This window comes from Numenius arquata, chromosome 1 (genome assembly GCF_964106895.1).
Source record: "Numenius arquata chromosome 1, bNumArq3.hap1.1, whole genome shotgun sequence".
Classification (NCBI taxonomy): domain Eukaryota; kingdom Metazoa; phylum Chordata; class Aves; order Charadriiformes; family Scolopacidae; genus Numenius; species Numenius arquata.
In genome coordinates, this window is record NC_133576.1 from 96,765,277 (window position 1) to 96,784,566 (window position 19,290).

Consider the following 19,290-nt stretch of genomic DNA (forward strand, 5'->3'; position numbering starts at 1 on the left):
CCAGGAAGAGTGTGACCAGAAGGTCGAGGGAGGTTATCCTCCCCCTCTGCTCTGCCCTGGTGAGGCCCCATCTGGAGTACTGTGTCCAGTTCTGGGCTCCCCAGTTCAAGAAGGACAGGGAACTGCTGGAGAGGGTACAGCAGAGGACTACAAAGATGATTAGGGGCCTGGAACATCTCCCTTATGAGGAGAAGCTGAGGGACTTGGGTCTTTTTAGTTTGGAAAAGAGAAGACTGAGGGGGGATCTGATCAACACCTATAAATACTTAAAGGGTGGGTGTCAAGGGGATGGGGCCAGTCTTTTTTCAGTGGTGCCCAGTGACAGGACAGGAGGAAACAGGCACAAACTTGAACACAGGAAGTTCCATCTAAACACAAGGAGGAACTTCTTCACTTTGAGGGTGGCAGAGCACTGAAACAGGCTGCCCAGAGAGGTGGTGGAGTCTCCCTCTCTGGAGACATTCAAAACCCACCTGGACACGTTCCTGTGCAACCTGCTGTAGGTGGCCCTGCTTGGGCAGGTGGGCTGGACTAGATGATCTCCAGAGGTCCCTTCCAACTCCATATCATTCTGTGACTCTGTAATTTATGAAGTGTATAGATATATACGTGGAGCAGGAAACAGACCCCTCAGACGAGACTGTGGACCCTGACAACAGCTCAGAGGACATTCTCATGCTGGTCAGCAAGAAACCGTGGGAAGAGTAAAGTCAGCAGATAGATAGCGTATAATCTCTTGAGAAGGAAACATCTCCGAGAGAACTGTGAATAGAGAACTGTCTCTTAAGAGAGCTGTCTCTTTGTGCTTTGTAGCAAACTTACGCAGGATGCATGAACAGTGAACAATTACTGACTTGTGGCAACAGGCTATAAAAGCACCTGAATCTTATAATAAACATCTTCGCTTCACTCTCCGGCAGAGTCCGTGTTCTCAATTGCTGCATATATATAAAAGGCATTAAAAGGAGACAATTAACACTTTTTTTAACTGATTGCAACAGAAAAAGCCCACACCCCACGAACGAGACATTTCAATCCTGTCACCACTATTCTAAAAGGCTCGTTTGGAAACTTTAAAACTTACATTTCAAGAAAGATGTGCAGAGCACTGGATCTGTAAGTGGTACTACACTTTTAATTCATAATTATAATGATTATATTATAGTAACTGAGCCTATTCTTTAACTGTACGTATGAGAAGAAAAGCTTGCCAAGCTCCTTGCCTGATCTCCTTCCTCTCTTCACCCAAACGCTACACAGGTATCGCGTCTTACAGGCAGCGCTGAAACGAAAGATGCTGCAAATCGTAGCCGAAAGATAGAATACAAACAACCTAGGTATGAAAGAGATGTCTTTATTCTGTTTCATTACTCCATTTACAATTATACACTTTAAAGGACTCTCGTTACGACTACTGAAATTAATTTAATGTAAACAACGACCGTTTTGTGCAACGCGTGCCAACCAACGTGTTAAGTACAACTGGAGAAACAGAATGGTGAAATGATTTCCACAATAATTTGCACAGTAGGCTGCTTCTACAAAACAATTATAAAAACATAATAAAAAATACACACGTTTTCATAAAATAAATAATTCCCATCTAATCGAAGACTATAAAACAGGATAGAAAATACAGGCGATTTATTTGAGGGGGATCCTGAATTACTTCTCACATTCACCCATTTCTGCCGTTACTTTTTCTTAACCTTTAAGAAAATATTTATACAGGGTGCAAGTAAATATTTTAGTGATTGCTTTTTATATTTGTGAATACTTGGAAAGCCTCTGATCACTGAACATACCACTGTAAAGAATCAAAAATTTTTATTAAAAAAAATAATCTTAATTATACATATCATTCCAAACAGTTCAGAAACGGATCATAAGTTGGACCACCCTCCTTCTCATCTTCCTCTTCACACTAACATTACTACCAGTTTTAGTAATCACACCTGCAAAAATAAATCCTTTGTACAGGCTGGAAATCTGAAATTCACCCTTTCAGTTGATTATTGTTAAAGAGAATTATCATGAGAAACAGAAAAGACGCAACAGGTCATAACTAACTTTTAAATCTCAGACAAGTTGCATCTTGCTTTTGAGCTACAGACCTTACAAGGTGAAGCCAAGAACATTTTGAAGGCTCTATTCAATAAATTCTTTTTCCACAAGTCTAAGTTCATTCTAAAATTCAGTGTATTTCCAGCTTTTACTAGGGCACCGTTTCAAGACCATGGAATAGATAATTCGGGATGTTAGGTTCAATTACTGTCTATCCGATATGCTTTACAAAAATACTGATTAAATTACTACGGAAGTAAAAATAATGCATGACACGTTTGCTGGTTAGAAATCTAAAGGAATTTTTTTCTATTACTATTTTTGCAATGTGAGAACTAAAACCAAACGATGCTTTATTGACGGCACAGAAGTTCCCTTCTAAGTATATTTTTCAGAAAGCCTTCACTGGGGAATTAATACAAGTATTTCCAGAACTGGTCTAATCACACATCACTTGCACGTAAGTCTCAGGTCTAACGCATCACTTTTTAATGCTAAGCAATTCCTTTTATACCTCCCCTTTTGAGAGTTTTTTAAAAAAATAATAATAATAAAAAAAAAAATACTGTCAGTTGCCCTCAACTTTAGGTCTGACCAACTCCTTGAGGCTCAGTGTGCCAACAGCTACTCGTCAGCCACGGGCTGTGGCGTCGGTACAAGCCAAAGTGTGCGGGGGGGGGGGGGTACAGGGGGGGACGGACGCAACAGGGAGCTGAACTTGCAGAGAAATCCCTGCTTCACCTGGAGCGCGTACTGGAATGGACTTTCCTTTTCCATGAATCCAACAAAGTTTACTTCAGAGCTCTACGAACACAGAGCCCTGAAATCTCAAGTATTTCCCTTATTTCTTCTTTCCTCCTTAATGACCAGGGCTACATTATTACCGTATGGGTTCTTTTAAACAAATCCCATCAAATTTAAGCAAATCTGATTTGATCAGGCAAAGGGAGTTCTGGGCTTCCGGGCCCTCATTCCATTACTTTTGTTCATTAATGGTTTTCTTGAAAGTATCAAGAGTTTGTTTATATTAATACTTTTTGCAGTAACTGGCATGCAAAAATTAATTATATTTCCAAATTTTTATATAAGTATTTTGGTAATTTCTGTAAGCAGACATAATAGTATTGGGAATTAAACATAAGAGGGAAGTAAAAGCATAATGGTTTTATAGAAGAAAGGCTGCACCATTCTCTTAATGAGGTACTGAGACCAATTAACCTTATTGCACCTTCTTATGTTCCTTCAAAAGGGTATCGGAGCGTCAAGTTGGACACAAGTGCCCTTAGGAAACACTGGTGGAGTCAGGTGATCAACATTAGTGCTAATACAATTCCTAAAGTAACAACATCACTATCATTTAATTTTAAAGTAACCAATAGTACATCTTACTTCAGTATATACAGTTTTAAGGGCTGTTTAGGGGAAAGAGATTCAATTTTCCTATTAAGAGATTTCAATCACTTGTCCTTTCCCTTGATTTCTGTCAAACCAAGGAAAAAAAGTGATCAAAAAATTACTAAAGGGATTCTTCTGACTTACAGCTTATTTTCTTTCTAAGAGAATTGAACTTTTTTTTTTTTTAAACTATTGAAAAGTACATCATTTCCATAACTGGAATGGAGTTTTCATGCAACTGTTCACAGGGAAAACTTAATTAAAAGGACTAGGCCGGTATTAAAATCAAAGCACCCATTTTTAACAATTCGCAGTCTACTATTAATCATAGACACGTTCCAGGGACCCATTTCCGGAACACTAGTTTTACTCTTTCCTCGTGAAAGTCACAGCTGAGTTTTATCACTGTTACTTTAGACTGATACTGGGGAGATGCTCACTCCTCTCTGGTTTCCCCAGCCCTACTCTCGTCACATACCCACCCAGCAGCTCATCTCTGTCTAGTCTTCTTGGACCAGCGCTAGTATTCCTGAAGCCACACGATAAATCTCATGGGGCAAAAAGCAAACCCAATCAAAACTAACATTCCTTTCCTTTCTCTCTCCCTCATGCTTTTAGTTCTGTCTTAAAAAGTAGGTGTTTTTGCAGTTACGTTAGCTCCTATGCAAGTTACCTAGGTTTGCTCCGTCTGCCTGAAATATTCCTCTTGAAGCTGAAGTTACAGCCAAACTTTCAAAACAAGCCTCCTCATGGAATCCACCCTGATCACAGAAGGAAGGCAATTCTGAAAAAGCACCGTATTTTTTCTGCACCAAGTCTAGCCGCCTTAATTTTCAAAGGAACATTTAATACCACCAATAAATCAGTTAATAAGACCTGAAAAACCCCACATTATTTAAAAACTCCCTTAATATATACCAAACAATTTATTACACTTGCATTAAAAAAGCAAAATAGTATGTATAGTCCAGGTAATTGAGGTGATCTATATAAAGATTTATTAGACAAGACAATTCAAGTTCTCCATCAGAAAGCTACATACCATTTTTGTGAAATCCCTGAACTTGATTTTCTTTTTTATGTTTCCAGGCAGAAATGTTGCAAGTTGCATTTTGACCAAATACTGTACTATGTGTTTCTGCTTTTTGGAAACAGGATTGCTTCTCTGGAGATTTTGCTCTCAGCAACTGATTGTCCTTATGCTTTAAAACAGAACACTCCTAGATTTAATAAAGAAAAGTTAATTTTAAAACCATTTTCACAAAAATTCCCCAATAGAAACAAGATCCAAACTCACTGTCTGAAAATTTCAAGTTGCAATTTGTACCTTAGCCTCCCATCTGCCCACTTCTGAAATGGAAATAAAATTAAACATAATGCTTTCTCTGCACAAATCTTTCAAATGTGTTGTCAGTAAGAATCTCTTTTCAGAGCACTCAAGCTCTGAATGAGCCGGACCAGATTCTTTCAGCCAGCAACATCCATCCTTTTTTCTTTTCATTCTCTGTGGGTTCTCTGTTGTGAGGGTTGAATGAAGTACTTAACATCTCCACACTTAAATACTAATCCAAAATGCAAAATTGGGCTTAGCTGGGATCTAGCAACCGAAAGACTAGCCGTGGGAGAAGACAACTGCATGAGACTGCTGAGTCTCTAGAGCAAGTCTGGTATTAGACAATTAATTCTGATGAATACATTCACATGTATAATCCATGTCCAACAGAGTGACTGAGGCAAGACCTCAGAGCAGATGGGTATTTTTAGAAGTTAAAGATCAAATAACCATCTATTCTTCCTGTAAGGGCACAGCTACCCTAATCTTAGATGAGTAGAGTTCCAAATTTGATGTCAACAGTCTGTAAGACACCATCAATCTACTCTTTACCTTGGCAGAGAAGTGGCTATTAGCATGTCAGATACAGAGATGAAGTCAGAGCTGAATGGGCTTACTTGAGTCTTTTTATCTGGTACTACTGGCCAGTACTGTCGCCCCTTCAGATTGTAAATGACACTAAATAGTAGATCATAAACCATTAAATTTATAAGACCGTACGACCATAATTACTAAGTGAGCGGAGATGATCTTTGCTCTCTCCTCCAAAGAAATACCCTTGCTTCCCATTCTCTACAAGAACTCCTTAGTCACACGATTAAGAGCTCGGGAGTTTTGCTAGATAGGTATCGCCTGTCATAGTTTGTTTAGATTTTAAGATAGGTCATCAAAGGGCTTGTAATCAGAAGACTGTACCCAAGCAGAAAGTTTCCCACCGAGTGAGCATGCCAGAAACAGTCCAGAAAACTTGAGCCTAGTTTATGAAAAGCAGCGGCGGATAATTTTTCCCAAAAAATGTTCTTCTTCACAGGCACACATTTAAAAACTTAGCAATAAAAAAAACAGCAAGAACAACAGAAACAAAAACAGGAGACAGACTACGATACATCAGAAGCCATGAGCATCCTCACAATTACCTCCTTACGCACATATTTGTTTCCTCTGAAACTATCTTTGGCTTTGTCATAGAAGACATTAATTTTTTTTATTCCCAGCTTAAAATAATTGTCCTGCATTTAGTCCTTGCTTTCAACATAATACTTGAAATGATGCTACATTAACATGCTATTATCACCTGACAGGGTCCCCGCTCAGGCTCCCTGAAACTGAATAAAATAGGCAATGGATGCTTTAGATGGGAAGCCTATCGCTTTGGTATCACAATTAAACTCCTACCTTTGTTCTAAGAAGCTGAGATTTACTGTGAAACACGTTAGTATTCACATCATTTTCTCTGCAATTGGTCTCAGCCCCCGCTGTATCCATAATGCTGCTTCCACAAGTCTGTGTATTATAACCACTGTCCACCTGAAATCAAGAAGAAGGGCTTTAAAAATGTACTGCAATTTATTGCCAATAAATTCAGATTAATTTCTTTCATAAATCATTTGATATGATTTGCATTTTGCAGAACTTAATCCAACAAACCAACTACCATCAGTTAATAACAAAAGCAAACAGTAAAGAGGTCTGTCAGAATTAGTTTGGGTTAAATGTATTACGGTACTTAGTAACATATAAATAATTTATAATTGCTACGCTAACTCCACTGAGAGAGGAAAAAGAGGATAGGGTGGGAAGGAATAGAAGTCACACTACCACCCGCATGCCACATCCAATAAGAGAAAATAGGCAATTACTTCCAGAATGGTATACATATTAAAAGTTAATATGGCAAGCTCTGTTTTACAGAGAAAAAAAAAAAAAAAAAGGATTTTACCTGAATACTGCTGTTGTCACAAGGAATTGCGCTACTTTCTGCAAGAGGTGACATGCACATGCGAGAGCTCTCAATACTGAAAGTAATCCCCGTCATAAAGCTGGTCATCGGTGCGTTGCTATTGCCAATTGCTTCTTTTATCCAAGTGTTTTCCTCTGACACTTCAGCTGCATCAGCCATATCTACAGTATTATTTTCCTTTGAGCCTTCTATATCCCGAAATGATGACAACCTTTGATGACAAGCTTCTGAGTGATCTGGTGCAATAGACACAGTTGCTACCACAAGACGGGTGCCACGTGCGAAAGTGTCACCGTCTTGCTGGCATAAGTTTATTCTGTTATCCATTTCTGGGAACCGAGCTTCTGCTGGAGAAACATTCTCCTTGTCTTCCTCATCCTCACCGTGATTCTCAACAGCAATTGGTATTCTAATGACAGAAGTCTGATACTGGGCAGTTCCTCTACATGCTCCAAGCCTCATAGGAGAACAATTTTTAATCGGAGAACAGCCATCTATATAAGGACTTCTTGTACTTGGGGGTGTCATTCTGTTTGAGGAAGAAGGAATATCTGGAGAGCGAAACGTAAATTTCCTTTGGTCTGTGAAAAACAAAAGTTATTCTATCAGATATCAGGTGGGGTTAAAGTCATCATCCTCAAAGCCCTGCAGTCGTTTGAGTAACTATAGCCAACCATATAGTATTTCACTGACCACTGTCCCCAGCTCCAATGGCCTTCTTAAAAAAAACAAACCAACCAAACAAAACCCCAAAACCAAAAAACAAAGCACCAGCACATGGAAACTATCATAGTAAAGGCAAAATTTTATCCCATTTTTACCACCTAACTTGTTTCCTATGACGAGGTTTGCTGTATTGGAGGCCTTGCGTTTTCAAGTGTCAATAATACACAGTGTTTAAAGGAAAACGTGCAAAGGCTGGTTCTGTGGCTTTTTTCTGAAGTAGTATCAATACACATATTCTATAGGCGTTTAAAAAATTTGGGGCAGAAATAAATTTCTCAGGAAAATCAGTAAGTGAAAAAACATTTATACAATCTCCACATATATTGGTGTTGAAATACCACAAAGCTCATGAGAGCAAAATCTTGTATAAACATGGCATTAAGTCTCACCAGGTAACGGACGAAACATGAAATACTGACATTTTCCAGAACAACGAGGACACAAAATGTTCCTGAGATCTTCACTAGCCAGCTGCATATCAAATAATCTTCACAATCACATAATTTGAAAACTCAAGCTGAACGTTCTTTGTCCAATTAAAATGCTTCAGGTCAGGCCCAATGAGAATTGTGACCTGACTTAGTTCAGACATATGGCTTTAAAACCCCTCCTCACACTAGATTGTCTTTTTTTTTTTTTTTCATTCCTATGAGGTCTCAATTCCTTCTTCTAAAATATTTTCCATAGTTGATTTTTTGCAAGCAAATACACTTCACTAAGATATTCCACTGCTTAACAGTAAACGTGTCGTATAGGAGGAGACTGCTGGTCTGCCAAGCACATTAACTCATCTCCAAACAGAAACAAGTTCCAGTAAAAATTCAGCAGATCTTATGATAAAAATATATAAATCACAAAAGAATGATACATATACAATTAAACCATACCTGACAGTGGTGTCTTCCTTATGTGAAAAGCAATCGGTGAAAAAGTAGGAGAACCATTATGTGCAGGAGACCCCTCTGCAAAGGTGGGACTGGTTATGCTTCCCAGACTATAAGCCCTTGCTCCTCCCTGAATAGGACTTGAAGAAAACTGACCCTTCAGTTAAAAAAAAAAAAACCAGCATATTTTCATAATGTACACTTTGACTAATACATATATATAAAAAGTGCTGAAACTAAAAAGCTTAATATGGCAGCACTGAGGAAAACTAATCCTGTACAATGACAATTTCTATCATTAGTTTGGCTTAAATATTCCACTTGCAGCTCTTCACTTGGACTTTATACCTCCACGTAGGAAAAGAGCAACGGACTCAAACTGTGGCATAATACCAACTAAGCCTATAATATGCGTTATATTTAAGAACTATGAGAAGCCCAAACAGAGAATTAATGATATCTGTGTATATAGTCAAGTATTTAATTTCAATTTCTTACTTATACCAATGCAGATGAAAGCCAGCCACTATTTATATTTTAATACAATCCATATTATCCGAATTATTTAACTCAGCAGGAGACGCAATACTTTTCCTTCAGAAAAGAGAATAGTAGTTGGGATCTTGCTTAAGAGTATGGTGCAAAAAGAAAAGTCACTTCTAGCCGTATAATTATGTTGTAGGAATTCTTTACTAGGTTACCATAGTGAAGACTATATTTATTTTTTTTGAAGCCACCCTCTTGTTGGGGTAGTTTTTTTCCCCACACACTTCAGCCGCCAAACAGACATAACCGTACCACCTAACCCAGTTAAGCTGTGCTATGTCCACCTGGAAATAAGATTCAACTTGCTTAATTTAAAAAAACAGACATTATGTTCTGTGTTGTAATAAATGTCTATTCATCTGAAATCTCTATTGAAAGGAAAGCAGCGTATTTAGCACTGCAGAGATCCACAAATAATTTCTTCCACCATAAATGAATTTATCAGCTAAAAGGGAAATAATTGTATCACCTCTTCATATCAACTAATATTTTAGACAGCAGTTCATGCATTTAAACAGGCTGCTTTCTTGTATACACATTTTATGAAAAAAAAAAAAGTTTTCAACATGCTTTCAGCAAGTCTTGTATAGGTATCAATTCCTACTTCTTTTCATAACATAAAATTAAAGCATAATTCCTTCTGTACAAAAGAAGAGCAGTAAAACCTAATAATTTGATGTAATAAAAAGTCAGTAATATGTTCCTTCAAGATGTTTTTTGTTCTTTTTTTTTTTCTGAATTTGGAATTTGAAAAAAAAACACAAAAACCAAACCAACCCTTTGGTGTAACACCTATTCTCTCATAAAGCAGTTGTAGCTTATTAAAAACATGGTTGTTCATCTTGTGAAGTCAGTTAGAACACAGAATTGGTACAGCCTGATCTAAGAACTACTCTTGTGTCAGGTTAAGTCACATCCCATCCAGCCCCCAAAACAGGCTACTCACTGAACTGGATGTCTCTAGGGGGCTTCTGCACCGGACTGGAGATATGTCTATTGAACAAAGCACTCCAAGTGCGCTCCCGCTACTGCATGGGCTATGCAGGGAAGGGGACAAACACTCAGATACACTCCCATTTTCTTCTAAAAACAACTTTCTTCTGAGTGATGAAGAGCTCAGATTTTCCTGAGACTGATCTGCAAATTCATCCGTTCTAAAATATTCACCTAGAAATGCAGGGGAGAAGCAATGTCCAATAAGAATGCAGGAAAATGAAATATCTTCCATTACAAAGACACATAGAACTAAATTAAAACATTTAATCCAATTTACCAAACCAGCAAGTAACTAATATATTTCAGGCACCTATCCCAAAGGATCACTTATATAATTACAAGAAGTCCACTCTGTCTACTAAGGTTCCACTTGTGCCCATCATCCTTTAATACTAAAGTCTGCATTTTAAAAAAAAAAATGTAAACATTGGCTAGCATCTATTTACTGGCCTTTTCCCCAAATTGCATTGTTCTTCACATCTGAGTTGTGAAAAAAGGGGTTATTGTACTACCCAAGCGAAACTAGACCCTTTTTGAGGTCTCCCATATGCTTTGGATGGTCATTGTGATAAATCCAAAGGTGAACCAGATTAAATTCTAAGTCAAAGCATACAGATATTAACAAAGACCCATTAAAATACACTGAGTTTATTTTAGTTTTTTGCTCTTGCTCTATTCTAATTGGATATTCCTTGTAGAAGAAATTTTTCATGAATTTACAAACTATGCATTGATGGAAGCATTTGTTAAGATGAAACACAAAAGCAACAGATATGGCTTTGTTTTTCTGTTTTAATTTTGATGGCCCACAATCAGGGTTGTGAACTTCCATACTGGGATAGGAGCACACAACTAAAAACCTCTGCGCCAGATGTACCCACTACTCCCACGTATGAGATGTAACAACAGGCCTTTCCAGCCTCCCTGCCTGTCAAGCTGGCAGCAATTGCTTGATAGAGCAGTTACAATCAGTTAATTTGCCTCTTGCTGTCATCACTCAGCTGTCACGGTTTTTTTGCCACCACACAAGTTCCAGTCACCACCACGGCTTCAGTTAAATTAAAGGCACAGAATTATAGCTTAGCTTTGCTCAAGGCAAGGTTGGGCTATGAGCCATGTGGCCAGCAACCTGTAGAGACAAACAGCTCTGCTAAGTTAAAGTAACTGCTCTGTTTGCGGGAGGCATGGGGCAGTCTTCTGCTTACTACCTCTTAGGCATTCAGAACTGTTGATTTGATTCCAACTGTCCTCCAAATCCCTCCTCTTTTATCTTTATCTCTACATTCAAATCATGTATTTAAGTCAGATGGCCCACAGAACACACAATAACTGTCTAATTTAGAACACATACTTAGAAGTTTCATTCATCTATTAGGCTTCCAATATTTCATAGAACAAAAAACAGCAAACAACACAAACCCAAGTTTTCTATTTAAACATTCATAATGAAATTTAGATATTACATGACATACCTAGTATTTTCTCTAAATTAAAATCCACCGGCAAAGACAGTACTGTCTGACAAGCAGCTGCAATGAATAAAACCAACAAAATTAGCTTACAGTGATCTTTTACTAAAACTACAGAAACAAAAATTCACTTTCAAATTGCACTGCAGTTGAGCTATTTAAGTTACAGTTGCAATAAGTGTTAATTAAAGCTAGGATTGTGATTTGACAACATTATATGCAGCACACTCGGGCCCAGAGATAAAAAAAACCAAGGCTTGTAACACAAAAGCCTCTAGAGAGGTATTCTTAACTGAGAAGACAGGTCTCTGAAGAAAGGAAGGATTCAAAAGGAAGTGGGAGAATATCAAAACGTCCTGGGGGAAACTACTGCCTATTTATCTAAAAAGAAGCAGTTTAAAAGACATCTTAAGATTTCTGCTATTTATTTGGCAGAGGAAATAATCAAGATCTTCTAACCCAAAACAATCCAACACATTAAAAGTTTCTTGAAACCATAATTTACCCGTAAACCTGAGGCTTATATTCACTGTTTAAGTCAGAAGAAGTGCATACGTTGAGTTGGAAAAAGTGCACTCTACAGTCTACAGAGAACTTCAGTTTTTACTTCAGAAAAATATATGAAAGAGTATAATAGAATTAAATTACTATGAGAAATGAATATTAAAATTAATAGTACCATACAGTTCAAGAAAAATATTTTCTACAGGAATATTGACAAAACAATCATTCCCCTTTGCAATTAAATAGCCATTTAAAAATAGGTTCTTTTGCCTCAGAGAAAGCCTGTAATTTCAGACATTGCCTTTTACCCACCATTGCTTTTCCCAGGCTGCAAAGTTAGCTGTCTTCCAATTGGAGAAATGTTATTTAGATCTATGGCTGTAAAACAGACAAGAACTTGAATTTAAGCATGCATTGCATATACAGTTTTGAAACCCAGCAGCAGTAAGTTAGACTATTTATTACAACTTAACAAAGTTTCTGCATCAGTTGGGAAGAGATTAGAAAGGAGTGCTGAAGAAAGGTTACCATTACAGCTGGTTAAGAGAATTTCAACACCTTTCTGTTCAAAAAAAGCTAAGTGAAGTAGTATCAACTTTGCCCAAATCTTTGTCTCCTGCAGCCTCCTCTACATTACAGAGATTTAAAACAAACTCAGTTTATGCTTAGCCAAACAGGCTGTGTTCAAGTAAAACACATCTCCAGAAAATCATGCAGACTGGACTTGAAGACAAAGATGGAGAATCTACCACCTCACCCTTTTTATACAGCCAAGGAACACATTAGATCATTTTCTTTCACCACTTTCTTTCCCTGGTCTAGGATTGTGGTTTATATTATCTACTTAAGAAGTGGAAACCTTACAATTGACGATTAAAAATACACTGTCTACAAACTGCATCTCCTTGACAAAAAAATTTGAGTTTAGCCTCTTCCAAATATTGCAAAAATTCCCAAACACTTATTTAAGAATTTCCTACCAAACAATACTGAATGCAAACATTACTTTATAGCTGACATTTGTCCAGCTTGTAAACCATTTACTATGTATCCTGTTGGTTATATGTAAACTATAATGACAACAGCATCGATAATAAAACCTAGTAATAGCACACATTAAATAAACTTAGAAAAACCACAACCGTACACTCAGGGACAGTGAGCTGGCAGGACACTAAGAGGACAACAGGAATTTACATAGCAAGTAAGGGTAGAAAAATATGGAACTCAGTTTCCTATTTACTTATATTGGCAGAAAAGCAGTCAGAGTAAGTCAGACATGCAGGTATCAGAAGAAAAGAGTGAAGTAGAATCATAGAACGGCTAGAGTTGGAAGGGACCTTAAAGATCATCTAGTTCCAATCCCCCTGCCATGGGCAGGGACACCTCCACTAGAGCAGGTTGAAGACTTGGCTATTACCAGTATTAACACAGCAAAGCTGCGCGTGTAGATTAAACTGGTTGAAAACAGGTTATGAAAGGAAAAAAAATTAAGAACAAGAACCAAAAATAACAAAAAGGAAAATATAATGGAAGATACTGGATTAATAAATTATTTTTAAACAAAGCACTCGGAGACAACAGCTAAAAATCTATCAGTTGTGCCATGTTGTATCATCGGCTCTTAAAATTTAAATTGAGGTTAAAAAAAAATTATGCTTGATAATTACTCCAAAAACTAGATAATTTTGGACAGAGACACAAAAGTAACTTACATTTAGTTGAATTAAACTGAGAAACTTGTTTGCCTTCATGTTCAGTCCAAGGAGAAGGAACTATGAGTCTTTTTGTGAAAAACTAGAGTAGAATAGAAACAAACCATCTTAGCACTTTTAAAAATTGGAGACTCTCAACTTAGATTTAGATTACTACCCTGAACAAGAAAAAAATTTTGTCATACCTTTTTCTACTCACAGATCTGTATTTTAAGAATTTTAACTCTTCGTTCCCCAAAACATATACAGTTATCCCTTATACCTACAACATATTTCATTATTTCAGGTTAATGAGAGGTTAAAGAAAAACCAATTTGGTTTGAAGAAGACTTCCTGTTCTTTATGACACATGCCACCTCAGATCTTCCAAGTCTACAGAGTGAAGATTGCAGGAAACTTTCATTTAACAGTAATTACTCATTTAAAAATTTGAATTGTCTCTACCATACTTACTGCACACTAGTTTAACATTATTCTTTCCAAATTTTCAGCTTGTTAAATTGTTGTATTTTGACAACTGAGCTATTTTGCACAAGTGCTAAAGAGACTGCAGGAACAGCAAAAGAAGCGAACCACCAAGGCTTTTTGGCAATATTATTAGTGTCTTTGGCTAAACTGGTTAGTAGTGAAACATTTATGAGTACTGCTACTTCAGTCTTTTTCTTTGAACCAGAAACTTTATCTACTGTCACAGCTGTGCTCTAAAACACACTGATGCTTAGATTAACACTATTACACAGCTTCAAGAAATACGTAGCAAACCCTGTTCTCACAATAAAAGCAAGACTCAAAGCAAATGAAAACAACTCAGCTTGAGACACCCAGCTATTAAAGGCATAATTTTTATCAGAGACGTGGTTTCAAGCTGTTCAGCTGCGTAATCCATTAGCTTATGCCTCACAAAGAAGAAATATCCTTTTTAATGCAGATTTAGAACAACAGAGTATTCTTGCTGCGGATCAACTACATAGCACCTTTACAGAATCATAAAACATTTTTTGTTTATAGAGACAGAAACCGATAGCAGCATGATACTATATAAGAAGGCCAGTAACACTAAGGAGGACTTGTCTATCAGAGCCTTATTTTATGTTTTTAATTGAAATTGAAGTAACATTGCAGATTTCTATAGTGAAGATCTGAAACACTTGACTTTTCCTTCTCTGCTAGACAAATGCACAGTAAAAAATAAAACTAAAAATGGAAGAATTACAAGCTACCAGAAGACAGTCTTGCCTTCAACTAAGCAAACTTTGGAAGAAACAAAAAAATCACTGAGGTTCTGCTATCTTTTTAAAAATGCAATGAAAGAAACTAAGCTACATAACACAAAGTTACTGTAAAATCCAAAACAATCCATCATTATTTTTAACCTTAAATTAAGTATTTATAAGAGTTATCTTACAGCTACATTCCCACTAACCAACCAACATGAAAGAAACAAAATCTGCTGTTTTCACCTACAGTATGTGAAAAAAGATGGGATGAAAAAGGCCATGTGGATTCCAACTACAACTGCAAGGGATAAGGACACAAAATTACTTTCTTACTGACCAGTAAAATATAATAGGATTCTGGGTTTTGAAATCCTATAATAGATGCGCATCTTTTTTGTAGGTATGTAGCTAAAACAAATCAATACTTGATAGCACAGAAAGTTTTATTACCTCCTCAATGGCTTTTTGCCTTCTGTCTTCTGTCTCCTTATCAATTCTAAGTAACAAATGAAAAACAACTCAATTATCAGAACCATCACATAATTGGAAAAAAAAAATGTCCAACCATGTAATCTTTTACAGATGCTTAAGAGAAACATTATAAATGAAATTACACTAGGCCCTAAATCTTACAATGTTTTTTTACCGTTATGTGCAATAATCTCATACTATAGATTTAGAAATATAAATGCACTTCTCAGTTATTTCAGTTAATTTGAAAAAGATCTGTACTAAGTACACATTCTTCTACTTACTCCTTGTATCAGCAAGTATTTTTATCTGGATGAAAACTCAATCATAACTGATCTTCCAAAATAATCCATTTAGTTACGTTGAACTTGTCATATGAATAGATTTTACTATTAAAGTTGCCATGAGATTAGGCTTACAAAGAATCTCACTACAAAATCAAGCAAAATAAAAAACTGAGCTGTAAGAAACAAAAGGGCAACAGAAGATACTCATAAAAATGTTTGTATACTCAAATCCCTGACACGGCCCACTTTCCCAGGACAGAGTTCCCCCTATCAAATAGCTGGTCTGCCATTATTTTCTTCAGTACAGGATGCAATATCGTATTTCAGTTTGAATCAATTAACGCATTCCCTTATGCAGCTTTTAACCTAGTTTAATAAAAAATAATTGTAGTTACTTCAGCCATCTTCAAATGATGTGTGAGATTCTACATTTATACTTCAAGTCTCACTTTCAGTTACTATGTCACTTATAAGCTTCAAAAAATTTTAAAATGAATATTCATATTCTTCGCTGAATCACATAATACTTTCATACACACTTAGTGTACCTGAATTACCCTTGAATAATTTTAAAAATCAGTCAGATAACAGACATAATGAGCTACACAAACACATGTACATGTACCCAATACATACATAAACTTTCCCTCTCAGCCTTCTTTCTTTAATGCTAATCAGACTTTGAATAGATCTACAGTATTTGGACATGCCATCTTCAACTATGTTTGTCTAGATGATGCTAAAGTGACAGTTCTATGCAGACACTTGTACCAAAAAAATAAGCATACAATCATTGAATATTTATGCATAGTGGATCATATACCTCTTCCTGTTCAAAAAAAAAAAAAAAGGTTCAGTCAGACACTAAGAACAATAGGTCTAATTCACAGTACTTTTTACAATGAGAGTGGTGAAACACTGGAACAGGTTGCCCAAAGAGGCTGTAGATGTGGCATCCCTGGAAACATTCACGGTCAGGTTGGATGGGGCTCTGAGCGACCTGATCTACTTGAAGATGCCCCTGCTAATTGCAAGGGGGTTTTGGACTAGATGACCTTTAAAGGTCCCTTCCAACCCAAACCATTCTATGAATAGTTAGATGACTCTTGCCCTAAACAGCCCTCTATCTGTTTCATTTCAGTAACAGGACTTGAAAATCCTATAGGCATAACCAGGATGGAGGATTGTTTTATTATTCTGTTACTCTGCTGCTTCATGCCATGAGGTGCAAGTTCGTGTCTGAGAAACATATAGGAGTGTCTACAAGATTCACCATTGTGGCCTTTCCTTGACTACCTTCACTTGGCACGTTGTTCTGTACTATCAGCGTGTAAGACTATCCCTCAAGATGACCTGTGAATATCAAGCCTGTTTTACTTACTTATTTGTTTTGCCCATGAAAGTTATTTTCAGCGAAAAGAAAAAGTTGAGATCACAATCCCCACATTATTTCAAGTAACTAGCCATCTGTCTCTCCTCAAAGATGGCAAGGTTATTGGTCTTCCCTCCTTCACATTCAGTCAAATCTATACCTTTCAAAAAGGGTACAGGCTTACCTAGCTGGCTTTCCTAGCTCTACCGTTCTGCAGTAGTCCCAAAGACCAAAGCAGCCTACATTTCATAGGTCTCAGTATGAAACACTCTGAGAAGATAAATTGTGTCTTGACAAGGAGCAGGAGGCAGCTTGGCAACAATCACTGGCAAGACATTTTCTTGCTTCCGTTGACTGCTTTTACCTGGCTGTTTTCCAAACTGCAGTCAGAGCGGATGAGCAGTTCTTAACATTAAAAGAGCGCGACATAGAGGCAACTTCATCTAAATATTATATCTACACCAGGGACACGTAAAACTATGTTAAAAGGTTTGAATAGAAAGTCTTTAATGCCATGTTGAAAGGTCAATAAAGCAAAAGAACAGTGTTCTAGTATTCAAGCTAAGTTAACTGCATAAAACCAGATGATAAGTTACCTAGCATGACTCAAATACATTGCCTGCCGTCGAACATCTTCCGAGTCAATTTCCACAGGATTTATTAGAGCCAGCTGATCAATAGACCATCTAAATTTTCCTGGTGTCTAAAAAAAGAAACGGATATCTTAATGCTTGCTAGTCTAAAAAGATACAAATAAAACCACAGAACAAATTGCAGTGGAACAATGCAATCATAACTTCCAAATATTTTCTGTCAAAGACAGTCAAAAGAGTTTCTATTTACGTGATCTGCTTAAAAAAGAGTAAGTCAATCACGCTTCTTTATGCTGGTAGTGGTATTACATCAATTCACAAGATAAAGTGGAAGGTTATAGCTAATATTTGCAAACCAAACTGTCAATTTCTTCTCAATTTCTGAGGACAGATCTACTAAAGATATAGAACTTGGGATAAAATTTAATTGTTTCTAGATTGCGATAATCAAAATCGCGGTTCCATGAAAGCCCAGTGTCCGTATCTAGCCCAAGTTATCCAAGTAATAGAGCAGCCTTCCTTCCACCTCACAGTTCCAAGAAGACTTAGGAGTTGCGACCGCACACACATCCCTCAAAGTCTCCCTCATAACGCCACACACAGTTCACAACAAAACCCAGTTCAGATGTAAAGCAACTTCACCCCTTTATTTAACAATTACAAAATATTGTTCTAATAACTGTTAAAAAATTATCTACCAAATGAATCTTTTTACTTTCATTAGCAAAGCATCATCTCTGCTTATCAGATAATTCCAACTGCAAACCAAAGGCAATTTGCAACTAAAAAATGTTATATATACACAAAATCATTACCTTGATTCTGTGAATATGCAAACAGTTCATAATAGAAGCGTAATTAAGTTTTACTTGCATCCAGCCTGCTTAGCATGTAAGGAGGAACTGGGTTTTTCCCACTTTAAGTGGGAGAAGAGCACCACATCCAATAACTGTCCTTTATCTACTTTCAGCTGGTTTGATCACGTAAGAGGTATATGCTAATCTACTGATACATCTAATAGCTAATGAAAAAAAAATAATCAGGAAAGTAAGAACTGACGTTAGTATTAAAGGTAGCATATTCCTGTAATGAGAAGAACCACCAAATGCCACCCAAACTCTTTGCCTTAGTATATACACTAGGTACATTAAATAGAATACACTTGCTAATGCATTTCAAAATATTACCACTACATCTGTATAGTTACACAACTGAAGACTAGACTTACAGATGAGGAGTTTGTTGATTTAAAGACTGAAGGACTAGAGACAATCTGCTCCTGAAGAGTATAATAATCACTGGGACTTTCGAAAGGATTCAGGATTGTGACTCGTCCTGGAGTTTCTGGTGTTATCTGCATTTTAGCTTCTTTTGTGTCACCCATAACACTAAGCTATACCTGGAAAAGAGAGAGGGAGAGAAAAAACAAAGGGAAAAAAAAAAGGCTGTTATAATTTTGACTTTTTAGGGTCATCCTGAAGGTTTTGGGAAAAGATGATCAATCCCTTTCAAGGAGTGGGCCTACTGACATGCAAAGAGCTGATAAATAAGCTTGATATGAACGAAAGCTAAAAAGAAATAGAACCTACAAACATGAGACAAGAAAGAACACTGAAAAGGAGACCTAAAAACAACAAAACACCAAACAAACAAAAAACTCAATAAAAAAGCTCACCAATAAAATCCAACAAAAACCTCACCAGCAAAAACCAAACGGTGATGAAGCCAAATATATTTCTGAAGGGCTGCTCGTATATC

General features: G+C 36.9%; 1 protein-coding gene across 1 annotated transcript; it reads right to left on the bottom strand.

Moving 5' to 3' along the window:
• Positions 1–4,493: 4,493 nt before the first annotated feature.
• Positions 4,494–18,916, bottom strand: BORA (BORA aurora kinase A activator). The gene is made up of 11 exons (XM_074153572.1): positions 18,761–18,916; positions 17,536–17,642; positions 15,260–15,305; positions 13,593–13,674; positions 12,190–12,255; positions 11,377–11,433; positions 9,855–10,075; positions 8,366–8,519; positions 6,732–7,333; positions 6,188–6,319; positions 4,494–4,679 (listed from the first exon to the last, which is right to left on the bottom strand). Exons 1-11 carry the CDS (start codon positions 18,914–18,916, stop codon positions 4,494–4,496), a joined length of 1,809 nt encoding a protein of 602 aa, XP_074009673.1.
• Between the last annotated feature and the right edge of the window lie 374 nt (positions 18,917–19,290).

Coding starts and splice junctions, on each gene's coding strand:
- BORA (XM_074153572.1), bottom strand. CDS start 18,916: ATGGGTGACACAAAAGAAGCTAAAATGCAGATAACACCAGAAACTCCA. Junction 10,076..11,376: donor TAATTTAGAGAAAATACTAG/GTATGTCATGTA, acceptor CTGCATTTCTAG/GTGAATATTTTAGAACGGAT. Junction 8,520..9,854: donor CCCTAGAGACATCCAGTTCA/GTGAGTAGCCTG, acceptor TTTTAACTGAAG/GGTCAGTTTTCTTCAAGTCC.